This window comes from Suillus clintonianus (genome assembly GCF_016758775.1).
Source record: "Suillus clintonianus strain FC179 chromosome Unknown DEU56scaffold_39, whole genome shotgun sequence".
Taxonomy (NCBI): Eukaryota; Fungi; Basidiomycota; class Agaricomycetes; order Boletales; family Suillaceae; genus Suillus; species Suillus clintonianus.
Window position 1 is genome coordinate 20184 of NW_024539263.1, and position 26038 is coordinate 46221.

A 26038-nucleotide genomic window follows, 5' to 3' on the forward strand; every position below is an offset into this window, starting at 1 on the left:
CGGAGTCGACGGAACCCTGACTGTGCTTTGTTGTCGTGGGGCACGCTGATCTGGCGGGGGAGGATGACTCAGCGCGTGCCCCGACCTTCTGGTGTTCAGCAGAGCAGTACCTATACGGCATTTCGTTCAGCAACACGTCGCCCTAGTTTGTTCAGAAACTCTTACAAAATGGCCCTGCAACCACTGCATGTCTTAAGATCTTGGCCATCAGGCTTTCCACAAGCGGCACAAGCCGATTGGCTCCTTTTATCCTTCGTGCTGGACGTTATCTCCTCCCAGTATCCGTGGCTCTCGTAGTCCCTATCACGCTGGACGCTCTGGCCTTTCTTGAGTTTGCCCAACCTGGGGTCGGGTCCACTGGGGTTGATGGGCATGGTGAACGCCTTCATGCCTGCCTTGACTGAGTTAGGCGAACTAAGCGCCACGGTGAGTCGCTCATTAGCCTGTTTGATGTCAAATGCGTCTACGTCAAACAGAGAAGGAGGTTTGCCGAAGCCTTTGTAATTTGGGCAAGACGATGGTTTGATGGGCACGGCGGCTGTGAGGTGACCCCAGACAGCGTGCGCTCGTCGTGGTCGGCGACGTGCGGAGGTCTGTGGGCAGCGAGGAACCCAGCGGGAAGGGAAATGAGGGTGGGACGTACTTAGTTTACATAGCTGAGCAATATATTATCGCGTTCCGAACACGGAAAACATGTGCCGTCATCCCTAAAAACAACTGAAAACGGTAGCGTGCCCCATGAGCCCACCAGAATGTGGTTTTTCATGGGGCACGCTGTCCTGCAGGGAAAAAACGGGCTCCTGTGAAGTGCCCCATGAGCTGCCAAACCCCCTGGACTCTCATGGGGCACGCCGTACTCACCCGAGATGCAGGAACGAGTTTTTTCGCGGTCGAGAAGCGCGTTCGGTGTAGGCATTGACGTGCATAAGCACACGGAGACCCACAACAGGCAGTTTTTTGCGGTCAAAAAAATCAGGCCCATGCGCGGAACGAATTCTACGTACTTTACATGGCTACCCACAATTTTTCGGCATCCAAAATGACGCGGAAATGAGTGTTTTCTTCCTCCCAAACATCTGTGTGGCTGACGGCAGGTTCGGGGGATGTCACAGCCACAATTTCCTTTTATATTTTCTGCCGTGCACCCAGAGCGATCTAAACGTTGCTTGTCTCTGCGTTTGTATCGTGAGTTACTTTCTAATGGGTGGAATGAAGGGGGAATGACGTACCCGATGTTCTTAGGCCTAAGATTAAGGTTTCTGTTGTCCAAAAACTTGGGTGTTAGACGAACACTGAGGTATGAGAACAAGAAGAAAATGATGGTCACAAACGGACCTAGTCCTGTTCACGGCCTGCAGGACCATCGGATCCCGTCTCAGGGGTCTACGCAATATATTTATGAGCTGTAGAGATGAAGACAACGAAGGCAAGACTCGCAGTGAAATGGAAGACACCATTCTCCTCGAAACTGATACGTGCAGAAATCCACGATGCTCGGCGAGTTCAGGTGCCGTTCCGTGGTCCCTTCATCGGCACAGGGACGGTCACAAGTTCTAACATGATACTGTGATAGTCTAGGCAACAGACTATCGCTGACGAAGTTACAGTGAGCAGACGGTCAACTTTTGAGAATAAATTTATACCTTCGACCTCGTGCCATCAGGCTCATCGAGGGATATAAATTGACGATACCCCTGGTTGGCCAAGACATATTCTACGATAGTGAGGATGGCTGGGTTCCTGAATGGGACGCGAAGCGACAGGAGTCGCCCGTCGCTCGTAACCCGCTAAAGTAAATCTCGAATATGAGCGGAGTAGCGCTGAGACATACATGCTTACCTGAATCATTGTGTCAAGGTGAACAACATTCTGTAGCAATACTGAGGCGTCCCGTTTGCGCAATGGCGCCGTCTCGTTAGCATCCTTAAATAGGATTGGAAGGAATAGGCGATAAGTTCCAATCACTAACCCCAAGCACAGCCCTGGGAGTTCTTGTGGACTTGTCTTCGCACCGTCTTTGATTGACAGTTTGCCATAAGGAGTGAAAGTCCCAGCCGAAGAGCTATTCAGTGCACATCATACATTAGTGGAAAATTGTTATGTGCTTCGGACTAACGCACTAGCGTGAATATCGTCAATCTCGGTTCAAAAAATATTCTGGGAGAGGTTAGCCTGAGAATAATATCGCGGAATTGATCAGCGGCTTCGATGTACTGCCCATCATCGAAAGCAGTTATTGCAAGAAGCACGCGCAGATATATCTGACGAAGCGTGCTCAAGGGTGAGAAAACTCGTTAGGTCCGACATAGCGCTCACATTGACAACACTACACAGAGTAGCATCTGTGTTTTGATAAGCGGTGGCGAGGTCCTGGACTCGCCGTATTGCCTCATCATGGCGAGTGGCATTGAAAAGTGCAACAGCCTGAAAGAAGGACATAGAAGTGTTATCATGAAAGTCCGACTATTCAAACGGTAACGAAATCACCTTGATCAATAGTAAAACATCGATAGTAATCGGATGGCGGTTAGCAAATGTGGAAGCAAGATCAAAGGCTTCCATCGCGGCCGAGAGTTGCTGGTCGCCGCAGAGGGCGATCCCCTTGGAAATATAGCCTAATAACGAGGGCCGGATAGCAATGGACTATGTCCCCAAACAAGGTCAATTGTATTCAACGGCGTTGTGATAGGCAGAGCGTCTGACCATTTTAGCGTCCTCAATCGCATTGTCCCACTCAGATTGTCATATGAGTCATGGTTGTGATCTGCGTCAATTTCTTGGCTCAGCAGGTATTCAGCGGTATGCAGGTCACCAGCAATGCATGCAGCGCGGCCCGGCGAGTTTTTAGTGAGGATCTGCATGAAGCAAGCTCATATTCCGCGTTATGTGAACGCATCAAAGACAGACGGCTCACGTCAGATGATGGGCGTTTGTCGTCACTGCCAGGGGTTTCACGAGTTTCTGAGGGATGATTGCCTCGACTGTAATTGCGCAATGGCAGTTGTGGGTTACCATGCTGAATAGTGTGAGCGAATAGAAACTTTTAAGACGGAACCATAATGAGTAAGAGCATACCTGTGTGTCACCCCGAACAAATTGCGGTCGCCGTGCATAACTCTTCATCTTCTCCTGTGCATTAGGAGAGCTCAAAGTGAACGTTGACCGTTGACCGTCCCTTTCAGCCGCGCGAGAGCGCTCTGACCTTCTGGCCACAATTTCCACGCCATAAGCTCTTTTTCCATGTCCTCCGTGAGTCACAGGATGAATACGAGGGAGGTGGACAAATACCATTGTGCGTGTGCTTGGTGATCGCTTCATCAAGCGCTGTATTGGCCAAGGTAGTGATATCGTCCGTGGCGGGATACAGAGATTTTTGAAATAATGACAGAATCATCAATCTTGTGGCGTCCTCCTTCACGCTGTCAACCAGTGAAGAGTCGATGTGCAACAGTGAGGTATTTGGAGTGGACTGCGTCGATGCTGAGGGGATTTTAGCGGTTATGAATTTTATCTGTTTGTGTGCGCGTGCAACCTTCCGCTTGATGGGTCTTTTCTCGACCAGCCTTCTGATCACATCCTTAGCACCAAATGAAAGGAGGTGGCCTTGGTCGTTCGGGCTGCAGGCGCCCAAAGCCGTCGAACTTGATTGAGTTGGAGCCGCGAGACTCGTACTCGAGTCGAAGGGAGTTAGAGTAAGGGTGGTTGGGAAGTTCTGGGATATGGCCATCGGGATTCGGAAATAATCATATGCGCTGAGTGCGGCTGCGGCAGTCCGTGGATTGAACTGCGGAATTGGGTGGTTGACGCCCGCAAGATCCTCATGCTGTGGATTGTGATATCCAGAGGCATGATTGGCCTGGCTCGTAGTCGGGTCAGAGGAGGTCGGGTGAGGGATGGTTGGGGAAAGAGCCGGCCCCCGTGGGGCGTTCTGAGCTAGGTTAAATGTACTATGGTGAAACTGGTTGGAAAGTGCCTGCGGAAACGCGCGAACTGTAGACAAGTGTGACTGCGGCCCAAAAGTTGGGTAGCTGCCACCCGTACGATATTGCCAGAGGGAAGGATCGGGCGCTACGACGCCGCCAGGTTGGTGCTGGCCACCACCTGCCATGGGGTGACTAAATCTGCTCGCTGGTGCTGTGTTCCCTTGCGGCAGCTGAGGCAGTTGTGGGTGGCTGGGTGTGCTACCATCACCGTCACTTGACGGATACCCGTGCCAATTGCCTGAGCGGCCGCTATGCTGGTGAGCCATTGCGTTGAATAAGTTCTAACTGCCTGTGGTCAGTCCTTGATAACGATAACATGAGTTGCCTACAAGTAGATGTGCTTACCTTGAATCAATTTGGAGGCAGCGGCAAACCTTTGGATGGACTCGGAAGTCAGTTACGGGGTGCCCGAATGAAAGAAGGATTGAGATTGCTGCAGCAAACTTGAACTCGCAAGTGTCGGGCGTTCAAAGTGGTATCTGGCAGCTGTTCGTGATGCGATCCATTATTGGGGTATGATCTAACGTAGTCACCTAGTTTACTAGTCACTTACTCGTTCGAAGCTGCACTTACCTCGAGGCTGGCCCCTGAACATGAAATCCAACGCAATTTTTGACGAAGTCGGATTAATTCCCGCTATGATCAAAGGCGTCTACGATTCATTGAATTGAGCCCTCTCCTAGGCTTTAGTACTCACTATTGGTTCAGATCCCGGTTCAGATGGAGGGACTCGGCGTGGTTCACCGCTGAATTCACTCGAAGCTTGAATCAGGGACCACATACTTGATTCTTTTCTAGAAAATACACGTTATGACTGAATAAAACTTCCATGGTTAGCGACATGCATCATTATTTACAAAAGCACTTACCAGAATCGACTACTGTCAGGCCGGCATCAGTGAACCGGTGAGTTCTTGCTGGGCTGGCGATTATGACGATTACGGCGACCTTCGGTTCCAAAAGGTACTGACCTCGTAAGCGCCTCCAGCACTCGCGATCGGCAAGATCTCAAGTATAAGGTTGGTTAAGAACGTTGCCGCGCCAAATACACAACCACAACCAACTACACCTTAGCTCCATCCCGCAGTCTTGTGCCGCCGTGATGATCGCTGGCGGATGGTTAGTGTCAGGCAAGATCTCGAGTGAGATAGTTACTTTGGGCTATTCTAGCTCAGTCGGGCAGAGTAGTCTGCCGCATACATCGTTGACAAATCCACGACAGTATTTATCCTCGGAGTCGACCAACAAATCAGGCTTCAATTCGCGATTGATCCGATCGGCGACAAGGATTTTGAGCTTCGAGAGCCTCATCAGTGAACTGACGGAAACCTGAGATGGACTAATATTACCTTATATAGTGGATAATCACCAGCATCCGTATAATTTTGCCATGGGCTGTTATGCTTGACTTTATAGAGGACATTCTCATGATATTTAGTAGTTGTCTGCTTCAACACTTGATCTTCACTGACCTCACTTAAATTCCCGCTCCCTGGCTTGTCATAGAAGCTAAACTGGACCCACAGGAGTCTGCCCTAGGCACTGATGTAGAAGCTTAATGTGAGCGTATGGATCTGAGGAGATAGCTGTAGACATTGTTTTTGGTGATTACGGTCACGGTTGAACCCTGTAATTTTATGAGCAAGCCAACAATTGTAGAAACGACAGAAGTATGTACTTATCAAGCCTGGATGGTTGATAAGTTCCACCCGCCTGAGCACGCATGAAACAACTCCCTGCGGCAGTGGCTGTGGGATTGAGGAGACGTCGTGGTTTTTTTCCACAAGCCTGCATTCACTGACATGTTTGTTTTTGGTGATTACGGTCACGGTTGAACCCTGTAATTTTATGAGCAAGCCAACAATTGTAGAAACAACAGAAGTATGTACTTATCAAGCCTGGATGGTTGATAAGTTCCACCCTGAGCACGCATGAAACAACTCCCTGCGGCAGTGGCTGTGGGATTGAGGAGACGTCGTGACTTTTTTTCCACAAGCCTGCATTCACTGACATGTCACATCGTAGGAGTCCATCTCGGAGTGCAAGAGCATCGCGCCTACAGCAACAGTTGATGGAATGGATGGCTTCGATATGATGACTCGGAGTGGAGCGATCGATAAGAACCAAATAGACAAACATATCACAACAGATGGACATTTGTCAGATTAATGTCGCTGTCAAGAATCCATACCAGAGACATGTTGAATTGTTGGATAGTCAAATCAGCAGGATTCATCCCAACAATCACATGCGTACTTAGTACTTAAGACTCGATCCTTGGTACAACGGAGGGAATTTATTTAGAAAGAAAGCAGATCGTCAAATTCATCTTCATCGTCCTCTCCGTCTCCCTCCGAGTTGATTTCATCTTCCAAATCGTCGTCACTAAACCCACCATCGCCCTCATCTTGTCCATCATGGTATGCTTTATTACCGATGACCTCTTCATGGTCATCATCATTGACGATATCCATGGCATCAGCTGGCGCCACTAACTCAAAGCCAAAACAGTCTCTGACTATCTTTCGCACCATTACTGGATGTCCAACACCAAGGCCAGTATAGCGCATGAACATGTCTCTATCGACAAATCTGTCGAAGGTTAATACGCCATAAAAAGGAAGATTCACACTTACATTCCCACGTAATACTCTTCCCAGTCATCTAGCTCCCCCCCCGAACGCGCCAATGATTTTCCATAGCGAAGCGAGCCTGTACCGCGTTCAGAGGCAAATGCAGGAATCAAATGAACCCCTCGAATGACTTGCCCTGGATTGAGAAATCCAAATGCATCCGGGTCAGATTCATCCACAAATGATACCTTCGGAAGACGAGCATGTTTCCAACCGGATTGATGACTTTGCAACGGTGCCAGCCACCTGACCCACAGGACCTCGAGGTACTGCTTCGTAGGTCGGCCTTCATTGTTGACCCATGTTTCCATGTGAAAGATACCCAATATACGGGCATACCAATATGGATGACGAGGTTTCGTCTCCCCCGAAAGTACCATAACATCGGCGTGAGTTCGAGGGTTGATAGTGTCGTACTCGCGCCTGAGGTCATATGTAGTGTAATATACCTGCATCGTGTGAACCGAGTAGATCGTATTATTAGGAATAATGACTGAATTGTGTTCTTCCGCTGTGAAGGTATGGTCGCAGTAGCTGATGTCGAGCTGTCGCAGCCGGTAAAGGATATGGTCCTTGAGTCTTGGTAGGAAATTCTGATAACCATTGTGAGAAATGTGTAAGGTGCGTGCGTCCCCGCTGTGATATCAAGCCTACCTTAATTGCCGGATCTCCGTCGTGTTCTTGAAGGAATGTGAATAGTTTCACTGGATTACTCTGGCTAGCGGCTATATGGTGGTGCTTTCCACAGGACGGCGCGGGAGTGCCATCGATGGGCGACTGACTATTGGGGGGGGATATGCCCCCTGCATCTGCTACCCGTCGAAGTACACGGCGCCTGCGCTCGTGTTTGGCCAACTGCGCTGGGGTGTCTAATTTGCTAGTCAGTGGATAGAACGCCTTTAGAGCTCTATGCGCAAGCTCCCCCTGACCAAACTTAACTTCAGGCGGACAATGGAAATATGGTAGGTACTGACCATTTGAGTCGTGAAAGAATCTGTGCTCCCAAAGAACCTGATGGTTCTCGCATAATCTCCCATTGAGTGAAACTTGTAGGTATTCAAATTGAACCTCTTTACCCTCACCCCGCTTGATTCTGAAGAGCCGGTACCGCTTTCGGAGCGCTGTGCGAATCTTCGTTGACGAGCCCTTCTCTCTTTCGGTAACTCCACGGTATTGAAGGAATCGCAGATGGTGCGTTGAAAGTTCCGCAACTTTCGAGAGAGCTTCTTGAACGTCTCTTCGAGAAAAGTCACAGTTGACTCTGAGTGAAGCCTGAGTTTCGCGAGCGCGTGCCACTGCGCAAATCGGTACAACAGAGACTGTATGACTGCATCATGCTCAGCAGGGAACAGCCCTTCGAAAACCGGAATAGCACACTAATGTTTGAGAGTATGTCAGTGAGCATGATGCAACAAATGAATAGTACAAGACAAACCTGCAAGATGTCTTCAAAATCACGTGCTGCCAATTTTTTCATCTCGGAGGTGTTATTCGCAAACTTTCGAATCACACCATTACCAAAAGTCGGAATCTGGCGAAACCTACGGCGAGATTGAGAGTTGACATCAGTAGTCGTAGATAAATAACACTCTGAATGGACTCCGCGTACCTGGCGTCGAGTTTACCGACCAACTGCTCACCACCGGGAAGGGCATAAAGAAGTCTAATAAGGTGGCTAAACAGCGCCTTCCACGTACCCAATTCACATTCGTGCATGAAGTCGACAACAAGCATGCGGAATGGGTCGAGGCCAAGCGGGCCAAGCTTCTCGACAAATCGATTCTACAAATAGCTGGTTGAACTAATCACAAATTGTAAGAGAACATTTGTGCTTACTATAGTAGGTACCCACGAACCCGCTCCAAGAGTGCGTTCGACCTTCGAACCATCGACAGTATTTCCTTCTTTGTAGATATACTCACGAGCTTTGATGACGGTCGCCATAACATAGACCCGGAGTTTTGTTATACGAGCTTTCATGTCCTCCCGCAGTCCAAGAAAACTAAATGAACTTTTCGGAATAAGGCAGCGAGGGCATGCACATAATCCCATGTCCTTGATGGCTGCAATTAAAACCCTTTAAATCATGAGTCATCCGACAGTTTTCATCAAGGAGGAACATTACTTCTCGGGGTAATCCGCTGAGTACGTGAAGATTCGGGGGAATACTCTCCGCAGCACTCCGTCAGCACATTTTAGAACAATACCATGGTGATATGCGCTAAGAAACTCTTCGTCAAGTAAGATGTCCCAACACGCGTGAAACAACTCCCTGCGGCAGTGGGTATGAAGTGACGCCATACCAGTCTTTGATATACGAGATAAGCGACTGAGAATATCTTTGACTTTGTCAGGAAGCTGGGCAATTGATGTCAATCAAACTAGACAAGTGTCAGGTAAGTAGTACTCACGGAAGGGAAAAATCCAACTAGGTGGCATGCGCCGGATCGAGGCAAAGATCGACTGTATTTCGATAGATTTCCAAAATACAGGTAAAGCGGCCAAGCTTTCGCGGTTCCGAAATTCGCCAGGTGAGTGGCATCGGAGAAAAACATGAGACCCGCTATGACACGTTCCAGGGAGCAACCAGGTTCCTTTGGCAGTTTCTGGATATTGTCTTGAGCTTCCAGCCATGCGTCGGAGGCGTAGAGTTCATCGTATATTCGTTCCTGGTGGTCGTCCAAGGGGTCCTTCCATAGCCGTTTGAAAGGCAAGAGATGGAAGGCGCCTGCTTGGACATCTGCAAATGCGGCACGAATTACATTCATGAGAGGCCGATAATGGAAACCGGCGATGGTGTATGACTTGGACGCTTCCTCCCTTGACTTCGTCGGGATATCGATGGTGACGGTGGTCTCAACCCAATCATCAGGGAAAGTGACCTTCCCCTCATTTTCATCCGCATCCAATTCTCGCAAACTCCTCTTCACTGAAAACCCTTCAAGATGCTTCACGTCGAAATCGTCGGCCCGTAGAACTTCTTTGACGAGGCGCTGGACCTCACCTTCCGATTTGTGGTGGCTGCCTGAATTCATCCAGGTGATAAGGCGATATAACGTCATGTTAGAAAAGGGGTAGGGCGGTGGAAGTATCGCTGGGGAATCAGTTCCCTGAACAACCGTTGGACATGACTTTGCAAGCAACGACGAAGGAATAAAGTTATTTGGCTCGAAGGAAGGACGACGAGGATATAACCGGCAAAGTCCAAACGAGTTAAACGCAGTCTGGAGGGTGTCTCTTAGCGTCAGAAGGACACGTCGGATTCTGGATTGGGCTGGAAGTGGTGGGACACCGACATTATCGCAACCATCGAGATCCTCAGTCGAATGCTCGATATCATTGTAAGACCTCGGAAAACGTCTCATAGGAGGAAGCGGGGGTTCCTCAGAAACAGTGGGGTGATGTAAGGCACCATGGTCAAATCCATCACCAAAATTAAGGCCCTCCAAGTCCATTGCCCTTTCCGAGTCTGAGTCGTCGAAGGGGTGCGGTTGCGCTACGATATTGGGGCCATCGAATGAAGTACGAGCTGTGCTAGACCTAGTACTACTAGGCCCTGCCAGGGGCCTGCGGCAGGGAGCAATTGGTCGTGCATGGACTCTTACGTGCCCGGGCCTCACTGGTAAGATTCGCTATCGACACAAGTTATCAAGGACGAGTTAAACTAGGCGAAGATATCAGCGACTGACTTGCGATGTGTTCCTTGACCGTGCCTCGGACGTGTCTAAATTTGCCAGAGTTGCATCTCTGGCCCGTTGTAGTCTCCTCTGACTTGCAATAATGCTGGACCTCTTGTAAAAACTGCAAGTTGCGCGATGCCGATTAAGTCCTCGATTGTCAGTTGCCCTCTCCCAAGTGCAACTTTGAGCTCCGCAAGATACCATTAAAATAAGCACGAGCAGGATCCAGAGCGTGTCTAAGATCCGCATAAAGATGGTTGGGTGCCACGTAGGGCTCTGACTCGGAAAAACTCGCAGGTAAAAGTTAAAACACTCGGAGGTTTTACAAATATGATTACACAAGTACATTTAACCACTGCGTGTTATCAAAATTTTCAGCCGTCTGAAACGAGGGTAGAACCTGACCCTAGGGTTAGGTCTCAGCCGTGTCAGCGCTTTCGTTGGACACCGGCGTCGACATGGCGGTTTTACCGCATTTCCTCCATGTAGAAGTCAAGGTTTTGCCCTCTCGTCAACACCAGCTGAAACCATGGTCTATCCTCGATTGGGCTACCTCGCGAGGTTTAATATTTGTATACCTCTATATATTGATATATATATATTATGATTATTACAGCGCCTCGATTGTGCACGCGCGGCCGCAATCGATATTCAGCTAGCCAGGTATTAATATTAGATAAACCAATGGTATATTATACTCGCGCCATGCGCTAGCTAGATACAGGCACAGCTATATAGATATAACAGACTCATATACTCTGAAATCCCATCATGCTTAGGGATCAGCAGGGACAAACCCGCGGTACGCAGACACCAACCTATACCCATACCCCAGCTCTGAATCGCAGCATCTGTTTCGTTGGCGACATTCTTACCAAGTCTTTTCCCTATACAGAGTGGGTGAGTCTCGGGTGACAAAGCGGTAGAAACGACTCACAGAAACACTTTGCGTCCGGGTAACGGACAATGAAATCGGCGCGACCTTTGAGAGCAGACGGGAAACAGCATCTGTCACATTCTGATTAGCTTGTGAAATGTAAGGATAGGTCAACAAGCATATCCACACATTTCACAAGCATACCTTTGACGCCCAAGTGAAGACGTACCTTCGCATATGGCCGCGGATGGAGCTATGCACAAAGGTCAGCCAAGCACAAAATAAAGATTGAAGCATGTACATTTGCAGTTAGATCACACATGGAACACACCATGAAGTGCACATACCACTTTGTAGCTGCAGTGTACTAGTCGATGTTGCCAGAATGCGGATGTCGTCGTTGCATGGAAGTCAGGAGCAAAGGTAGTTTAAAACTCCACGCGAGAGAGCCAGTGATGTGTCAATTGTGTTAGAGACAAGCAGAACGAAACTAGAACGCAAAGTGACGTCATGGTTCAAGTTGCCTTTTTCGTCGGATAAACCCTAGCTATGGGTTATATATAATGTGGTAGGTCTGCAGCTCTGTATGCATTAAGATGTGTTGAAGGGTTGAGTCGACGCCGCATATACCGAGCGGAAATCAAGGCGAGGAGGCCTGACAATATCCGCCATCGTTGCGTGGAGCGTTGATTTAGAGTATCAAGTTTACGACTTAGTACTGGCTGGCCGATACTTGGTGGAGGTTACGCGGCTGAAACCTTGGGGACCCCCCAGAATCTCCGCCAACTCTCAGCCGTCGGAATTTTTGGACAACACACAGTGAACGCAGGCTGAAAATGTACATGCCATCATGTGGGCAGAATATTCGATCCTAGGATATCCGACCCTCTGAGTCCAAGCCTATCCAGCATCCGCGCCTGGTGTGAGGAATGTACCCAATGTTGAGCATGAGGTACTGTAAGGTACGAATTGGCGGGACACCTTGTAAGTTATCCCCAAGTTTTACTGTCGGAAGTTTTTGTACGGCATTTCAATCTATTAAAATGGCCTAACGACGCATGCAAATTATAACCCATTATGATATAACAGTCAGCATTTTATTGATTGTCACACCATTTTAATGAACATTGAAATGCGCATTTTAATGGTGTCCACCTCGTCATAAGTAATATACATTTTAATGAGTAACTCCCCTGTCTCAATGGTTATTTTAATGATATCCACATTATCTCAATGCACATTTAGTAGGCATCGCAATCACATGATCAAGCTATTTAAATCAACATGATATTCAGAAAAAACTTGACTGATACATAAAATGGCTACATTCATAGTAGGAAGACTGAACGACAATAGCTAATATCATTTCGTATTGCGGGAAGAGCGGCGAATATCAGCGTCATTGACAGAAGCCTTGGTCCTCTTGCCACCCCTCGCTGCCTTCTTCTGTGCCTTGCTATTGCTAGTACCAGTATCTGAATCGGCTAGGCAATCCTTGGAAATCCCGTCGACACCTTGGATGTCAGCTGACGCAGCTGCAAGTGATGTCACAGCAGACATGACAGCAGTGGGGGGACTCTGAGATGAGATGGACGACGATGCAGAAGGGATTGCGGGATCATTGTGAATGGTCGGGGCCGTGAAACAGTTGACAGTCTGGGGTACTGGAGGTTCAGATTCAGAGGGAAGTGAGACGGTAAGAACTGCAGGAGATTTGTGGTGTGTCTCGACTTGAACATGTGGTTCAGCATACAATGAAGCACCATCTGAGTCACTGTCATCATCAAGCACGGCCATAACACGGTCCAGTGAATCGGTAACATCCTCTACTGTAGTGCCTGGAGTATCATCCGACTGTGTCTTGACGACGCCGTCAAAAACATAAGTGTTGATTTGCTGCACAATGGTTTTGATGTGATTGTGTGTCCATTTGACGGCAAAGAACTTCTTGACAGTTCGGAAGACTGCGTGATATGGGATTGATGATATGGCTCCCACACCATCTCCTGAGAATTCTTGATTAGGAGACAGGATGAAGATGATCTACCGGACATGATAAGTGCCTACTCGGAGCATATTTGAAGTACTGAAACCTTACCGAGGTGACACCAAATGTGATTAGGCCGGGAGTGCAGCTTGTGAGCTGCCAAATCTTGGCATAGGGAGGCGGGCCACCTCGTGCTTTCGGATATAACGACATTTTGCCGCAGACCGCAACCTTGATGACCTCGAAACAAAATATGAACAACCGTGGACACTTTGTGACTGGCCCCTACCTTTGCAATCACCAGCCAATTTTTAAATACTCTCTTCGCATCAATAACATTATCGGGGTAGAGTATTGGTGCCTTGAAAATGTCGAACACCTTTCCCTTGCCGGCTTCCCATCCAATCAAGTCTGTGACCTGCGGGACAGAATTGCGGTCGTATTTTGACATGAAATACTCATTCGGCATGCTGAATATGCTACCTGCCACAGAACATAGCCCGTTGATAAACGATGACCGAGCCTGCTGCATTCCGGTTCCAAACTGTGTGAGGCTTCATAAGTCAAATTTCAACAATGTAAAGGTATTACGAACCTGATTATAGAAGGCGTTTGTCCGCATCCGAGGGTGCAACACAAAGTCAATAGATGTGTACAGCTCGGTTACAAGTGCGTCCCTCTCAGTCGATTTCTTCGCATAACGATTCGGATTCGAGATATCAGTTGGAGGGTCAGGACAATCAGTTTGAAAAACGATCTTGTCGGGAAGGAACATTTCAGTAGTAATCACGTACTTCTTCGCCAAGCCGAGAATGAGCTTCTCGATGTTGCTGGACATTGAATCAGATGCAGCAGAAGGTGCAGCAGATGGACCCGTGGAAGATGGTTGGGACGCCGATGATATTGTATTGGAGGATGTCGCTGTAAGAGGGTGCTTGCGAGAGCATTTTAGCTGGTGGGTGTTGAGGACATTGTTGCTTTCATTGAGTGTTGCATTGCACTTCTCAAGCTTGCCATGCTGAAGCTGAAGGTATTTGATATACTAGGCAGAACATGTCAGAACGTGGAACAGCAAATGAGCAGAAGAAAGAGTCTACCTTTTGGTAATGCTCCTTGGAGGCATTTTCGCTTGGTGGAGCTACAGGCCGGTCATGGTTGTCCTCATCTTCCAAGTCTGAGCCTGAATGAATACCCGAGGATCTTGACGAGTCCGAACCAGATTCATCAGACATCGGTCAACAATACAACGGTAGAGTATGATGTGAAATGGACGAGACCTGAGAGTACGGCTTGCAGGACGAGGCAAAGCTATCTTAGGCCGCTGATATTTTATACATTGGCAAAGTCGGGTGCCACAAAACGCTCGCATCTGAACGTCAAAGCGGTTACATTATTAGTAAGTGAGATTCAGACAGAAGCGAGGGACTGAATAGAAACACAGTAAAGACGCACATTAATCACCGCAGCATGATGCATGTGTATTACATGTTGCTGAGTATATAGCACACATTGTGAGTCTTGGTCGGATCAAATCTCATGGACAAAAGAAAGTTACTTATGTCTGTACTGAAACATCAATGACGTAATGATGGGAGTGCAAGCAGATGAGTTGACAAGTCCCTGTCGTCGACGGATGTCACATCAATAAATCAGATGCGCAGCTATAATTCCAGGTGGCGGCTGAGAATGCGCTGGTCTTCCTCATGGGTCATACCGGCGAGCGCAGAAGTGGGTAACTGTTCAATTGAACTAATAATGTGAGTGAGAGAATGAGAATGGTTCAAATCGAAATTAAAATCAACCTCTTGACGTCAATTTGAGTTTGCTTAGACTAAATTTGGACTTAGACTAATAATATCACAAATCACTCTGCGCAATGCGCATACCTGAAGGCATACCAAGGCCACCAAGCCCTTCAGTGTGTAGAAGATGGTAGACAGGAAATGAGACAGGGTCTTACTGTTCAAGCCAATCAAGGGTGTCCAGGAGCTCAACGCCTCCCCCCCTCCCCAAGCCTGTGTCTGAGTTGGTACCATTGAAATTGAAAGCACAAGATGTTTGCATTCGCATGACTATCACCAGGTATTCCAAAACACGATCCTGCACCGGTATCTCCCCCCCCTCCCCTTCACAAAACTACTACCCAGCAATACCAGCAAGCGGTCTGCGATGAACTTGATGTACTGGCACATGAGCTTGGTGTTCATCCCAATGAGGCCAACAGGGAGAGGCGTCTGAAAAGACAGTCAGATAAGGGTATTGTGATTGAAATGACGCACCCATCAGAGACTTTTGCTCGATGGTAACAGCCTGAGTAATGATGCACTTGACAGTGTCAGGGTGCGGGTGACACTTGAGGTGGCTAAAGAGCAAGCACGAAAAGTCGGTGTGCATACCCTGACATCACAGCTGATGAGCTCGTTGGAGATGTAAAACCAGCCATGAGACCGTGTTTCTTGAGCCAGAAGATAGACGCAAAGGAACACGAGAAGAAGATGCCTTCGACGGCAGCGAATCTTGGACTTGACACAGGGAATAGTCTCCATGGCATCAGAGGTATTCGCACTGAGTGGAATTTTTGATGTAGGTGTCGATGAGGAGTGAGTAGGTTTCGGAGTGAATATTCTCCATCATGATTTGGAAGCCGTAGAAGCACCGGGAACCCAGTCAGCCTTGCGCTTGACACAGGGAATAGTCTCCATGGCGTCAGAGGTATTCGTGCTGAGTGGAATCTTTGATGTAGGTATCGATGAGGAGTGAGTAGGTCTCGAAGTGAATATTCTCTCCATCATGATTTGGAAGCTGTAGAATGCAGACACGAACTGGTGGTGTCCCGAAGATCCCCGAGCAGTGGGGAAGTGTGCTTTCAATTGCTGGAGAAGGACAAGAGCAGCGAAGGTCACAGATGAGTGCAACTTCGTGCAGTGGAGGTTATATGCGATGAAATGCGGGAGCTTGACTTGGGAGTTAGAAGAGGATTGGGGGGGGGGGGGGGGGGGGTAAAGGCTGCTCGTGACCATAGTGTGGAACTGTTCTCGGGCTTGGACGTGGTAGCATGAATGCAGACATGAACAGGCAGTGCCCCGAAGATCCCCAAGCAGTGGATAAGCGTACTTTCGGTCGCTGGAGAAGGACGAGAGCAGCGAAGGTCACAGATGAGTGCAACTTCGTGCGGTGGAGGGCATATGCGATGAAATGCGGGAGCTTGACTTGGGAGTTAGAAGAGGATGGGGGGGAGGGTACTCGGGACAAGTAAATAGGTATTCCGAAGATCCCTGAGCAGTGGGGAAGCGTGCTTTCAATTGCTGGAGGAGGATGAGAGCAGCGAAGGTAACAGATGAGTGCAACTTTGTGCGGTGGGAGGCATATGTGATGAAATGCGGGAGCTTGACTTTAGAGTTAGAAGATGATGGGGGCTATTTGGGACAAGCAAATAGATGGTGGGAGGCATATGTGATGAAATGCAGGAGCTTGACTTGAGAGTTAGAAGATGATGGGGGTTATTCGGGGAAGTGTGCTTTCAATCGCTGGAGAAGGACGAGAGCAGCAAAGGGCATATGTGGAGGACCCGTCATCGCTGCAAGCCATGAATGAGGAGATCAATGACAAGACTGTTGTACTGGAAGACAGGCAGAGAACTGAACACTGTAAAATAAATATAATTATACTTGAAGAGACTTCACGCGAAGGAACATGTCTGCATCTATAGTGTGCACAACCAAGTAATCTCCATCCGTTTCCGGATCCCTGGCGAGTGCAGCGCCTCGAATAATTGACTGAATAGAAATGATCTCAGATGATGAGCAAGGTTTCGCTCGTACGCGCCACAATCCCAAATCAACATCCCGCCTTTGATGAACACCAATACCAATGTCATAAGGATGGATAAGGGCCAGAGAAAAATCAGTATCACCAATCAAGCAGCTGAACAAGAACACGAGGCAAGCAAAGAACGGTTTGTCTGTAGTTTTCACGATGACGCAATCGAACCTCGGTGATCCATAAAATTTTGGGCTGCACCGAAGTAAGTCTTCGTGCATGCGCCAATCAACCAAGGACTCGTAATTCACCCGCAGGAATCAGAACTCTGTAATCTGCCAGAAATGTCATTGAGGTTGGTCAATTGCAACACTGAAGAAGGTACTATACCTCATCCTCGGCTCGGAGATGAAGGGCCCTTCCTGGACCATCCGGCAAGGGAATGCCATTCTGCAGTAGGAACACATTCAGGAAGCCATTGAACTTTGTCCGAAAGTTAGTAAAGGCTCTACTCTGTAATCTGCCAGAAATGTCATTGAGGTTGGTCAATTGCAACACTGAAGAAGGTACTATACCTCATCCTCGGCTCGGAGATGAAGGGCCCTTCCTGGACCATCCGGCAAGGGAATGCCATTCTGCAGTAGGAACACATTCAGGAAGCCATTGAACTTTGTCCGAAAGTTAGTAAAGGCTCTGTCGGCTCCATGTGTGCACATAATATCTTGAAATGAATGTTTCCCTTGCTTCGAACCTAAGTGCACATGGACGACGGGATCTGCGACTGGTTCAATATCCAGAGGTTCGTTTGTCTCTGGGTCGTCGGTAGCCTTTCGACTGTAGTTGTCGAGCTCGGTGCGCATCGATGTCGACGTCAGAAGCCAATGGTCATAACGCAAGATCTGTAGCTTGTTAGTAAAACATTAGACTTGTGCACTGCGCTGCGACGAACCTGAGGAGCAACATCTTTGAAGTTTGTCCGTCGAAGGTAAATTTTCCGCAACGCACCATGCATCTTCTCATTCGGCTTGGTGTTGTAGTTGCGTGTTGCGCCTTTAGCTAGAATATCATCGAATATGTGCGTGATCATATGCTTCTTCGGGAAGTTCCAGTTCTTGTTCGTTTTGGGCTGCAACTTGGTGATATATTCCTAAAAGCCCAGATCTGACGAGTTAGATGAGGCTCAACGACTAATGGCATCCAAATGACTCACCTCCATCAATTCAGAGAACATATCCAGGGTTGCTCTTCCAGCCGCAATAGTCTCCTCGGTATGAACTTCGAACGAAGCGTAGATATCAAGCTCGATATAGTAGCGGATACAGCGTAGAAGCAAGTATCCTAGCTTAGACTGCGATTGATGGAAGATGTCCTGTGCCGTGAAGAGAACAAGCTTTAATTGAAAGTTTGTGTCAGTACCAAAAGATCATGTTCGAAGTTAGCAGCGCATGACATACCTTTGATATGTCCTCATGAAGTGATCCATCATTGAAATCAACTGACATGGCAGCCTTAAAGTGTGTCAAATTCGGCCACCGTGGAAGCTCATCAAAGCTAAGGTGGTAAGTCAGCACCAAGACGAATTCACATAGTGTTTAATTACATACTTTGCATCGAGTTTGGTAGCAGCTTCCTGTCCAAGCTCAGAAATCCAGAAGAGAAAGTCCTTCCACAGATGGTCCTCCCATAATCCTTCATGGTTCATATGCAGGCGGTCAACAGAAAGTGCTCGATGAACATCCGCAAGAAATATCTTCCAAAATACATTCTATTAATTTGACGAAGTCAGAAAATTTGTCGGCAGGGCACAGCAACACTTACCTCTACATTTCGGAGGGAATAAGCCTTTAGGTCTTCCTCCTTTTCCTGTGCCGTACGCCTTCCTCTTGCGGTGCAAAGGACCTGTTGGGAATTGCGACTCGTGCGCAATGCAAAGACACGATTGACCAACTGCTCATCTTGAGGCACTAGACAGACTGGACAAGGGAATTTCCCTTTCACGCCCCGAATCAACGCCATGGCACATCTCCGGTAGGTAACTAAGGTAAGCCTGGCAGTAGAGTAGTAAACTAATGGTAGCACTTACTGTTCTTCGTAATCTCCACTCAAGATCAGTATTAAGGGCCAGATACGGCGTTGAATCTGATCCCCGCATTTGAACCAGTAGCTGGTTTTCGAATGCAGCTCGATTGACTGGAGAAGCTGGTAAAAGGAAGTGTGCCACACCGCATTTTTGAAGTCTACGAAGCTCTTCTTTTTTGTATGTTTTTGATCCTCAGCAACCTGACAATACACTCAGTAATATCGCTAGCAGCAACACACACGAGAAGATTCTAACAATTGGCAACCAACCAACTACACGACCTCCACCTAGGGCTGTATTACCATTGTGAATGTGAACGGGCAGGTTTGCGATGCGGGCGATGATTGGATAGCCTTTTGCAGACCCAAAAGAAGATAGTTTATTTTTGTCGGCATACAGAATAAACACCAGCGGCTTTGCGTCCAGCGGGAGTTGAGACTACAACAGTAATATGGGTGGTGTTACAGTCAGATAGATGACTCAAGGCTGCGATACATACTTGTGCAGTCCAGAAGGCATCGGCAGTCCATGGTTCATCGATGAAGCGAACAAACCGTTCTCTGTTGAATTTGGAAAGACGTTGAGCATCAAATACAAAGTGAGGTGCGAGACGACTGTCTCGCAGTAAATCAAGCGCCCAGTCCCAGAGAGGGCGGTAGTGCATGTCAAACTTGTGTGTTTCGTCCTGGTGTTTAACAGATACTACATCCTTTTGAAACTAGTGTACACCGTAACTACGTAATGAGCTTCGATGAATGCACAAAAATGAAATCAATTACCGGTGTATACCGCTGCGAAGCCATTTCCCACAGCGAGCGAACCTCATCGTGACTTTGCAACGTAAATGTGTCCTTGCCACCGGCGGATCGATGCACAAGATCAAGCAGCCGGTTTGTCTGCTCCTTAGTCATCGCAGCTTCGAGCGCGATCTCTGCAACTTCGAAGTCCAGTCGCGTCCTGAAGGGTTCCCATGGTGAGTTGTTACGAGGTACCTGGTCCTCTGAAGAGCAGCTGTGGGAAAAGTCGGAAAAGTGATGTACAGTGGTGGGAAGTTTGCTGTGTGGATGGTACTTGACTTTAATATCGTCAAGCTCATGAGGGAGCTCATTGCAATCATTGAGATCAGGAGCCCCATCAAAGTCGGGAAACACAGCAGCATCGGAGTTAATTGATTGACGTCTATGCGGCGACGACCCTTGCATGTCTGATGTAGATAAAAGTTAGTCAGTCTCACAAATTCAAACGATAAGGTAATAATACCAATGTCACTCTCTATTGATATGTCCTCGCATCCTGCTGCGCCGCCTTCGTCTTGTGTGGCCCAGATTGTGAGGGGGTTCACTATATAGTCATACCAGAATAGTCAGCACACGAAAACATCAGTAGGTGTGTACTCACCAGCAGATCCAGAGGCCCCCGGAAGCTCCCCCATATGTTTGTCCGCCCATCGACCTCATTTTGGCTCTCAAATCTGCTATTTTTCGGGTGTAAAATCTGCTATTCCGGACAGACATGTCACGTGTCACATGGTCTGACATATGTGACACCACAGCAAGATGTGACACGACGAAGAACACATAGTATCTCAGTGAACAAGAGTGGTATGTAACGACGGATGAATCCCAAGCACACCCATTGAATACGTATCTGTGATATAGCATTAAGTAGAATTAAGCTTTCGTGATCCTACCCCCAGAAATCTTGAGTCTAGGCAATTTTTGCTTAACCTGTGGTGCGGTCAGGGTTATCCAGTGGCGAGCATTGGCATTGGACAGTTCCAATGCCCGTGAGTTTGTTCCTTTGAGAGCCCCTTTGCCAATGTGATAGAGAATGCTGCTTGCAGGAGCATGTGTATGGGTCTCGTACTGGTAGCAGCTGGGAAGACGGGAAAATGATGGGACAGCATTGGGCGACACATCTTCGTCTTCATAGAGCATGTCGTCGGCATTAGAAGCAGCAGCCTGAAACAGCGAACGTGTTAGAACAAATATTATGGCGCAGAATTTACTCACTGCAGTCTCCAGTGGAAGGTAAACTCGAAGTGAGAGAAAGGACAATGTGGAGACACTCGTCATGGATTGAATGGAACCATAATGACTGTTGGCACCTTTCCTGTACAAGTCAAGCACTTTGCCAATGTAGAACCGTACAGCAGTGTGCATAATCACATAGGAGCCGCATTTGAGCGGAAAGAGGCTAGATATATTTTTCGTAGCAAGGTTCGGCAATTCTAAATAGTGTTGGTGTTGAACAGTCAACGAGGGGCAACATTTATAATATGACACACCTTGGGGCTGAGGGCTGCACCAAAAGCATTCATCGTCGTGCGAGGTATTTTTGTGCCTCCGGAAATCAGGCTGCGTAGATCACTGTACACTAGCTCAATGTTGTGAATCCTTCGGACTTGATATTGAGCATTGCGGGGTATTGGTACATCCATGGATAGCTCAGGAAGGCTGCGAGAAGCACGGAAATGAAAATATGGCAGGCGCTGGTCCTTGCTGGTCTGTGTTGGTCTCAATTGCTGTCTGACAGTTGACTGTCATTTTCCTATATTTTGTGATTGACAGCGCCTGACAGGTGCCGGCCGGCCGTCAAAAATCTGCTATCTAAGGACAGACCTCAGGTAAACTCAGCCTCAAATCTGCTATCTTAGGACAGACATTTGGTCAAATTTTGCTCTGAAATCTGCTATTTTGCGGACAGACATTTGGCAGAGCTTCCGGGGGCCTAGATCCAGACTGTGCGCGCTCAAGTCCTTTCTGTTGTCTACGAAGCCTTTGACGCTCTTTTCGACGCCCTGTACCATTCAAATTGTAAAAGTTAGCACATCCGAATATTTGACGGCTCACCCTTTTGCTCAGCGGTTCGAACTATCTCAGCAAGTTCTTCATCCTCACGTTGTTCCCATTCCCGCTTTTGACACTTCTTTGTGTGGGATGCCAACCCACGAGCCAGAATTGTCGTACCACAAAGATTGCACTCAGTGGTCTCTGATGATCGCTGCCGCTTCGCAGGCAACGTCTTGGGCATTGGTGTGTATGGTGGGTGATGGATTCAGATAAAGGTGAGCGCTGCACATATGCCTTACTATGTAATAGGCCTCGAGGTTATCGTAACGACATTGAAACTCAGTTTAGACATAACAATCCCAACGTAATTCAGTCACAATGGTCGTTAAAATTATTTCGAGGCACATTAAAATGCGGGAGCATTATAATGCCCGTGAAAAATCTCCGACAACTACTACTCAAATGTTTTGCAGGATATAACATTTGTTGAAGGAACACACTGCCGAAGCCGTAACTACTAAGACAAGTGCACCGCTGGTCGATGACAGCGAGACTGAACCGGAGTCCGAGACACAGCCATCACTAGAGCCTGCAACACCAGTGGACTCGGATTTCACCCGCTAGTACAACGCGGTATATACAGGATTCTTTTGTAGATCCTACCCACCGTTTTTTGACTTATTCGGCCTCGGAAAAAAACAAGATTCGACATTTGATGAAAAGGTAGCATAAGATAGACTCGTATTTGTAAAGTAGGAGGTTATAATCCAGTTTCTGAAAATGTTGTGTTGTTGCTGTACACGAGTAACGGCCGGGTGATGACTGTCTCCTATAGGAGAACGATGGAATAGAGCTGCTGAGCGTTCCCGAGCGACAGGTGAGGAACGTGTGCTAGACCGAAAGCAAGCCCCGTTGGACTTGGAAACAATGGTAGTGGGGGTAACTTCGCTGAGGCTGGCGATAAGTAGATTGAACCCCATTCACAGGACGACCTTGGAGGAAGTGCTGTGGTGCGGCGGCAGGGGAGCAGAAGGTCGGGGCAATAGCTGCGCTGAGCGCCATAGATCAGCAGTCGAAAGTCCAGCACTGAAGGAGTTATCTTCAGCTGGGGCTACCCGCGCATGGTATGACTAGCCGAAGAAATAGCAGATTCATGGGATTCCAGTGTAGACGACACGCGACAATGGGATGGTAAAATTTGATGATCAAATGTATTAATGGGGCCCTGGAGTCAAGAATGATGTCAGAAGCCGTTTCCAGCGGACTTGCATCATTGAATGGCATTACACTCGCGGCACTTAGCTTGGACTGAGGCTATGCCCCCCAGTCGGCCCTGTATGTCGTCTGTAAGGTCACCGACGACGCCGAGCTTCAGCCTGGCAATACCCTGGGCAAGATCCCAGTTGAGCGATGCATCTGGATCAACAAGCCTCTGGTATTAGCGAAAAACGTTGTTGATAAGGATATGAAGGTCCAATGCCTGGAAGGCGGTATGGTCGACCAAGGGCATCACGGATGGTGTTCAGCAGCGCCGAATCCGTCCTCGTGGCTCTGAGGATGCGTATGTGATCGCCGAGCGCACCAGCGCATCGAATTCAGAAGAACGACCACCGTTTCCTTTTTCCTTGCCATAGTTCCCAGCCAGCAACGCCAGATAACGGCCGAGTGATCACGAGGGCCCAAAAATCGCACTTTACGTTCTGCTTAGCTCAGCGCTGCGGAATGTAATCAAACCCTGCAGCAAATATACCTTTTTACGGTGCTCGTCCTAAAGCCCAGCTGCATGCGGCAATGATCGAAGGGGCTCGAGAACTTTGTTTTGCGGAGCGCTGAAAATACATATCACATCATCTCATTCTTTCGGGCGCTCCAATCCAGAACAACGTGTTGGAGCTTTGGAGTCCTTTTGACTTCTTGATGGGCCTGACTTCCTCGGGACCGAAACGTCGTTCAATGAGCGATTCAGCAAGCCAATCATGTCAAATCGTGACTCGGATGGAAAGGAGAAGACTGGTAAAGCTGGTAAGTGACACATCCTGAGAACTTGTCTGCGGCTAACCGAAGTTGCTCTTGCTCTCGAGGCTCTGCATAAGCAAGTCCTGCCCTTCCTCTTACGCCAGCTGAAAGAGGATGTCTTGAATGACCTACCCCCGAAGATCATTCAGGACTACTACCTTCTCAAGTCTCAACACACGCCGTGCCTGCCAGCGGGCCCATCCAATCTTCTAAAGCAATCACATTTGTCGTGTGCTTTAGCGAACAAGGCCCTTTCACCTCAGTGTCGACGACAAACCACAGGCACGTGCTGCGAGCGAAGCAGAAGCTCCCGGGGTCTGGAAGGTGTGCGTTAATTCGCATGTCATTCGAACAGTGGATTCCCGAGGAGAATTGGCACGAAGATGCAAAGACAAGAAGCGCCTCTAGTCCAAGGATGCCAAGATGGGCTGACTTATGTGGCCTCTGATGGCAAGGATGTAACTTAATGCCATAGTCTCAAGTAGGTTAAATCCTGACTAGGGGAGTCCAGTCGTGGGAGTTCAGGCGAGAACTTACTAATCTTCCTGTGTGCCTCGCGACACACCTTTTTGAACTCTTACTTCAAGACAACAGCTTTACCCCGCCTTGCAATTGCCAGTACTGAAGTACTGACGATTCACTTGACTTAGTAGACGGGGCACCGCTCAGCTCAGAAGGTCAATTAATGCCGCCCGAAACAGTGCTCCCAATGCCCTGACTTGGATCTCGCAAAGTGACTTGTATGTATTAGTACTTGCCAAGCTAGGAAATCCCCTCGAACCTCGGATCATACCATATGATGCCTATACTCTTCTTAAGTTCTTTGTGACGCGGCTATCATGATAGTGGCGGTTGTATGGAAATTTACCTTTTCGGTATTAAATGTATGCGTTGTGAGAATATTGATATAAGTGGTAGCAGCTGGTTTGAAACTCAGTTGCCTTCCCTCTCTTTACTGACCGTTTCTCGTTACTAGGTCTACCACGCATGAAAACCTGTCTCGCCCGTCCTCGTCTTACCAGACGGTCTACTAGTCTCGACTGTCATGACAGGAAGGGGGGTGGTCCATGTGCCACTCCTGTTCGGAAGCATGATTCAGGCGTTCTCTCTAAGACTCCGACTTGTCATGACCATGTCTTGCAAACCAAACATATCAAACCTCCAAGATCACCACCTTCATCTGACGCTTCATCTGATGACACATTTGGACCTATTACTCCTCCTCCCATACTTCGCGAGCTGTCTACTTATTCGAAGAGCGCCAAGGAAAGACACAAGCCCTATCACAGATGCGGTCCCAACATAATAGAGCGCCTCTATGGTGAGGAGTGTTTGGGGTGCAATGGTTCCAAGAAAGTGGTGGGTATTCAAGGGGCATGTCAATGTATCTTTAAATTCCTTATTAATACTATTCTAGGACAAACATAGTTTGAAGCACCTGACTCAAGACGCCCTCGCTCAAGCCATCATCGCGATCCAAGCTGATATTGAATGGAGGCGCGTACGTGCTCTCGCAGCGGCTTTGCACGTCGATGCGGTCAATCAGCGTTCCAAGTTTATTGGAATTACCGTCAAGAGCGAAACTGAAACATATGTGAATGCTGCTTCGGAGCCACTCGAAAACGCGATTGAGACGCTTTCCAACTGTACTAACGGTGAACTCGACGATCGCAGAAACAGCAGTACCATTACGTACGAGCGTGACTTGACGTCATTCGCTGCTGTTGACTCAGAGTTCGATGAAGTCGAAAGTTTTGCATGTGCGTATTTCCATCTGCAAATGATACTAATGCTGATTGATCACCACAGTAACTCTCTTGGAATCGGATGATAGTGCCAGTTCGGATGAAGGTCATGGTTTTTTTTCGGAGAATTCCGGTGCATGAGGTAATTATTTTTCCCATATGGCAACTTGTACTGATCTCGCGTCACAGGCTCTCGGGGACTCATCACCGTTGATTTTGTTCGCTTCTTGTAGTACGAAAGCTTGAAGTTGTAGTACCATATTCATATTCCTGATACATTGTAATCTTACGTTCTCGGGGGAATAACACTGCTTCAACACTTGATCTTCACTGACCTCACTTAAATTCCTGCTCCCTGGCTTGTCATAAAAGCTAAACTGGACCCACAGGAGTCTGCCCTAGCCACTGATGTAGAAGCTTAATATGAGTGTATGGATCTGAGGAGATAGCTGTAGACGTTGTTTTTGGTGATTACGGTCACGGTTA

At 48.1% G+C, this 26038-nt stretch overlaps 8 protein-coding genes across 8 annotated transcripts; 1 reads left to right on the forward strand and 7 right to left on the reverse strand.

The window, feature by feature from the left end:
* Positions 1–161: 161 nt before the first annotated feature.
* DEU56DRAFT_737410 (uncharacterized protein) lies at positions 162–509 on the reverse strand (the record flags this gene model as incomplete). Its single annotated transcript, XM_041348583.1, has 1 exon — positions 162–509. A coding segment is annotated over one exon (348 nt), but the record flags the coding sequence as incomplete, so codon positions are not given.
* Positions 510–3178: 2669 nt separating this feature from the next.
* Positions 3179–5579, reverse strand: DEU56DRAFT_756379 (uncharacterized protein; the record flags this gene model as incomplete). Its single annotated transcript, XM_041350035.1, has 8 exons — positions 3179–4221; positions 4329–4357; positions 4557–4570; positions 4681–4745; positions 4853–4973; positions 5184–5312; positions 5333–5492; positions 5527–5579. 8 exons carry the CDS (start codon positions 5577–5579, stop codon positions 3179–3181), a joined length of 1614 nt encoding a protein of 537 aa, XP_041208028.1.
* A 6956-nt stretch (positions 5580–12535) lies between these two features.
* On the reverse strand, positions 12536–14392 carry DEU56DRAFT_913059 (uncharacterized protein; the record flags this gene model as incomplete). The annotated part of the gene is made up of 5 exons (XM_041357478.1): positions 12536–13216; positions 13272–13400; positions 13450–13704; positions 13756–14202; positions 14258–14392. 5 exons carry the CDS (start codon positions 14390–14392, stop codon positions 12536–12538), a joined length of 1647 nt encoding a protein of 548 aa, XP_041208029.1.
* Positions 14393–15967: 1575 nt separating this feature from the next.
* On the reverse strand, positions 15968–16165 carry DEU56DRAFT_695911 (uncharacterized protein; the record flags this gene model as incomplete). The annotated part of the gene is made up of 1 exon (XM_041347218.1): positions 15968–16165. A coding segment is annotated over one exon (198 nt), but the record flags the coding sequence as incomplete, so codon positions are not given.
* A 46-nt stretch (positions 16166–16211) lies between these two features.
* DEU56DRAFT_699031 (uncharacterized protein) lies at positions 16212–16394 on the reverse strand (the record flags this gene model as incomplete). Its single annotated transcript, XM_041347287.1, has 1 exon — positions 16212–16394. A coding segment is annotated over one exon (183 nt), but the record flags the coding sequence as incomplete, so codon positions are not given.
* A 1033-nt stretch (positions 16395–17427) lies between these two features.
* Positions 17428–20431, reverse strand: DEU56DRAFT_913061 (uncharacterized protein; the record flags this gene model as incomplete). Its single annotated transcript, XM_041357479.1, has 13 exons — positions 17428–17439; positions 17495–17818; positions 17869–18066; positions 18130–18309; positions 18374–18470; positions 18524–18684; positions 18738–18966; positions 19003–19199; positions 19255–19437; positions 19499–19717; positions 19779–20203; positions 20260–20340; positions 20398–20431. The coding sequence occupies 13 exons, from the start codon at positions 20429–20431 to the stop codon at positions 17428–17430; spliced, it is 2340 nt and encodes a 779-aa protein (XP_041208032.1).
* Positions 20432–20813: 382 nt separating this feature from the next.
* Positions 20814–21146, reverse strand: DEU56DRAFT_718786 (uncharacterized protein; the record flags this gene model as incomplete). Its single annotated transcript, XM_041347646.1, has 2 exons — positions 20814–20960; positions 21012–21146. Coding segments are annotated over 2 exons (282 nt in total), but the record flags the coding sequence as incomplete, so codon positions are not given.
* A 2621-nt stretch (positions 21147–23767) lies between these two features.
* On the forward strand, positions 23768–24255 carry DEU56DRAFT_756383 (uncharacterized protein; the record flags this gene model as incomplete). The annotated part of the gene is made up of 4 exons (XM_041350036.1): positions 23768–23813; positions 23856–24036; positions 24071–24131; positions 24163–24255. 4 exons carry the CDS (start codon positions 23768–23770, stop codon positions 24253–24255), a joined length of 381 nt encoding a protein of 126 aa, XP_041208034.1.
* Positions 24256–26038: the final 1783 nt, after the last annotated feature.